General features: G+C 36.8%; 1 protein-coding gene and 1 long non-coding RNA gene across 2 annotated transcripts; one reads left to right on the top strand and one right to left on the bottom strand.

The window, feature by feature from the left end:
* LOC109356440 lies at window positions 1-2090 on the bottom strand. The gene is made up of 2 exons (XR_002108726.1): window positions 342-2090; window positions 1-260 (listed from the first exon to the last, which is right to left on the bottom strand). It is a non-coding gene; the product is annotated as an uncharacterized LOC109356440 (long non-coding RNA).
* LOC109356457 lies at window positions 3111-3210 on the top strand (the record flags this gene model as incomplete). The annotated part of the gene is given in 1 exon segment (XM_019599778.1): window positions 3111-3210. A coding segment is annotated over 1 exon segment (45 nt), but the record flags the coding sequence as incomplete, so codon positions are not given.

Here is a 3210-nt window from a genome sequence, read left to right as displayed (position 1 = left end):
AATAAAAACTTTGCATTTTATTGTCTCATAACAAACACGTTGATTTACATTACTATACAACTATTAGTTTGTTTCAAAATGGGAAATAATCACAACACATTTGGATGAACAAGTGAGCAACATTGTAGAAAATATTAATTTCCAGACTGCTCGTAGTCTAGGCATTTGTAGAGGACATTCCACTTTGTTGCTCCGTTCCCTGTGGTTCCAACACCAAGAGCAGAGGCAAGATAAGTTATATGGTCTGGACTCACAACATCCTACATCATATAGAGGGTGGAGGAATCAACGTCATTATTCAAACAAAATGGGAAGCGAACAACCAGTTTTTAAGTAAATACCTTGCAGAATCATGAAGAATGATGTGAAAACCAGAAGGCAAAATTGATGGATCATCATATAAAGATGCATCACTTGGAGTGAAAATGAGTTCGTCGAAGACAATAAGGAAATATAAGTTACGATTCATGTTCTAGCTTCAACCATATATTCTTCCATTTGTCATCAGTTGCAATTTGAGACATAAATGAAAGTTTATTAGCAATGGCAATCAAAAGAGTTCAGAGGAAATCATTAAGAAATTACAAACCAGAAAATACCCACGTTCGGTTACAAATAACTATAATGAGCATAAACGGCAGCAATGATGAGCCACTTAAAAATGGCATTCAAACATCACAAATGAGCATTATGAATAGTTAATCCTGAATTAACTATTTCAGTACACACAACCCACATAATTGGCAGCAGAGAAACAGAGAAACGCATGATAAATAGCAAGAATATCAAAGAATGGAATATTCAGTTACAAACAGTCATAAACATCATGAATAAGGCAATTATTGAGCAATTGAAGCCATGGTGAGTTGCCAGAAACCTATCAGAAACCATTCAGCAGACCCAGGAATCTATCATCAGTTACATATGCATTAAATCCACATGAATGCGTAATCATTAGTCAGTTTCTAAACACAAGAGTCAGTATTATTCCTGATTCTCAATAGGCAACCTAGGAGGCCCAGACAGTTGGCTATAAAAGGCATTCTATGTCATAGACAGAAGACACGGGGGTCCTACCAAAAATATTCATAAGCTATCTATCGGAAGCATCATATAAACAACCATATAGTGACTAGTGAGATACATAGATCAAAGAAAAAACTCATACATGTAAACATAACAATCGGAGACGGAGGAGAAGAGAGGGTACAAAAAACAGCCATCAGATAAGAAAATCAGGGAGGATAGCAAGTGAAAAACAGAGAGCATTCTAGAGAGAAAGGCAGAAATATAAACAGAGAGAGTGACATGCAAGCAGATTCAATATCATACCAGTTCCAGGGAGCAACCACTATACCCATATCTAGACAAAAGGGGATCCGAATATAGAATTATACATCACAGACGTCATAAACCAAGAAGGCAGAGACATACTCATCGTACAACAACGAAAAGCATACACTCAGGGACTGGTCCAGAACCCACATACGCATATCACAAAGCAGATGATATCGTATCAATACAAAAGAGGCAATCATAAATCACATAGCGAAGACCAGAAACATATTCACAGGTAAGTTAATCATCATTTTGTTTATATAATTGCAAGCTAAAGCATATGTTATTCAGCAGTATCACATATATAAAAAATACATAACATATATCCAGTAAATATGTTCATAAACATTTTTGTTAAATTAAACGAAGTAAATTGTACCTCATACCGGCATCATCTCTCGGAAAAGGTCCCTCATCGGCAGTGTTGCCCAATGGCGGCCATGGCGGCGGCGGTTTTTAGGCTACCGCCATTAGCCATTTGCAAAAATCCGCCATATGGCAGTGTCCGCCTTTTGTCAAAAAAAGCTGCCATGGCGGTGGCGGATATTCATGTTTCTGAGCAGTTTTTTTTTTTAAATTGGGCCCAAATGTGTTTTTTGGGCCCAATCCATGTTTTTAAGAACTAAAAACCCTAATATTTCTCTTTCTAAAATTAAAACCCTATCTCTCTCAAAACTTCCTCACCTTCCTCCTCCACTGCTGCCACCACCGCTACCGCTACCGCCGCTACCACCACCACCATTCATAGGTTTTTTAAGTTTTTTTTTTCCTTATTTTTATTTATTTTTTTTATCTAGTCTTCTCATCTCTTTATCTGTTTTTTTTAACAGAAAAATAATTTTTGTAGAATAATTTTTAAACAGAAAAATACTTTTTTTATACAAAATTTATTTTTTATGCATATTATTTTTTTTCCAGTTTATATATTTTTTTCCAGCTTTCTTTTCTAAAATTTTGCTTTATTATATTTTCCCAAAAATATTGCAATTCATCCCTTAAAGTATGTTACTTGCACTTTTGCAGTAACTCTTGACAATGTCCAGTCAAGGTCAATCATCTTCAACTACCGGAAAGTTGAGAGATGTTGGTTGGAAATATTGCACACCGCTAACAGAAAGAGACATAAACAATGTTATCTGTAATTTTTGCTCTCATACCTATAGAGGAGGAACTACTGGATTGAAGAATCATTTGATGGGAAGGTCGGGCAATGTCAAGACATGTACTGAGTGTCCCAAGGAAGTTCGAGAAGAGCTTTGGGAAATTTTCAATAAAAAACAACATAAGGATGCTGCATCATATCAAAGAGTTGTGCAAGATGCTAGGGATATATTGGGTGATAGTGATGAAGAGCGCGCACTCAATGAACGCTTTGAAGAAACAACACAAACAACTAGCAGTGTTGTTGGGAGGAAGAAGAAAGGCCCTATAGATCTTTTTTATAAAAAGCCAGAGACTGCAAGTAAGAAAGAGAAGTTACGCCAAGCAAATATAAAAGAGGCTATAGACAAAAAAGTTGTGCGACGAGTCCACCAACTCATAGGTCGATTTTGGTATCAAGCTGGTCTCCCTTTCCATTTGGTAAGGTTGGACAGCTTCCGTGAAATGCTTGAAGGTATCGGAAAGTTTGGACCACATTTGCCACCTCCAACCTACTATGCTGTGAGAGTCCCACTCCTACAAATGAAGGTAAATTACACAGAAGACTTGATGAAGGATCATAAAGTGCAGTGGGAAAGATTTGGATGCTCCATCATATCTGACGCTTGGACTGATAGGAAATAAAGATGTATTATTAATTTTCTAGTGAATTCGACTGCAGGGACAATGTTCATCAAGTCTGTGGATGGGTCTGACTTTGTAAAAACCGGC

The sequence above is a fragment of the Lupinus angustifolius genome, chromosome LG09, assembly GCF_001865875.1.
Source record: "Lupinus angustifolius cultivar Tanjil chromosome LG09, LupAngTanjil_v1.0, whole genome shotgun sequence".
Lineage (NCBI taxonomy): Eukaryota > Viridiplantae > Streptophyta > Magnoliopsida > Fabales > Fabaceae > Lupinus > Lupinus angustifolius.
This window is presented reverse-complemented; position numbering and strand designations above follow the sequence as displayed.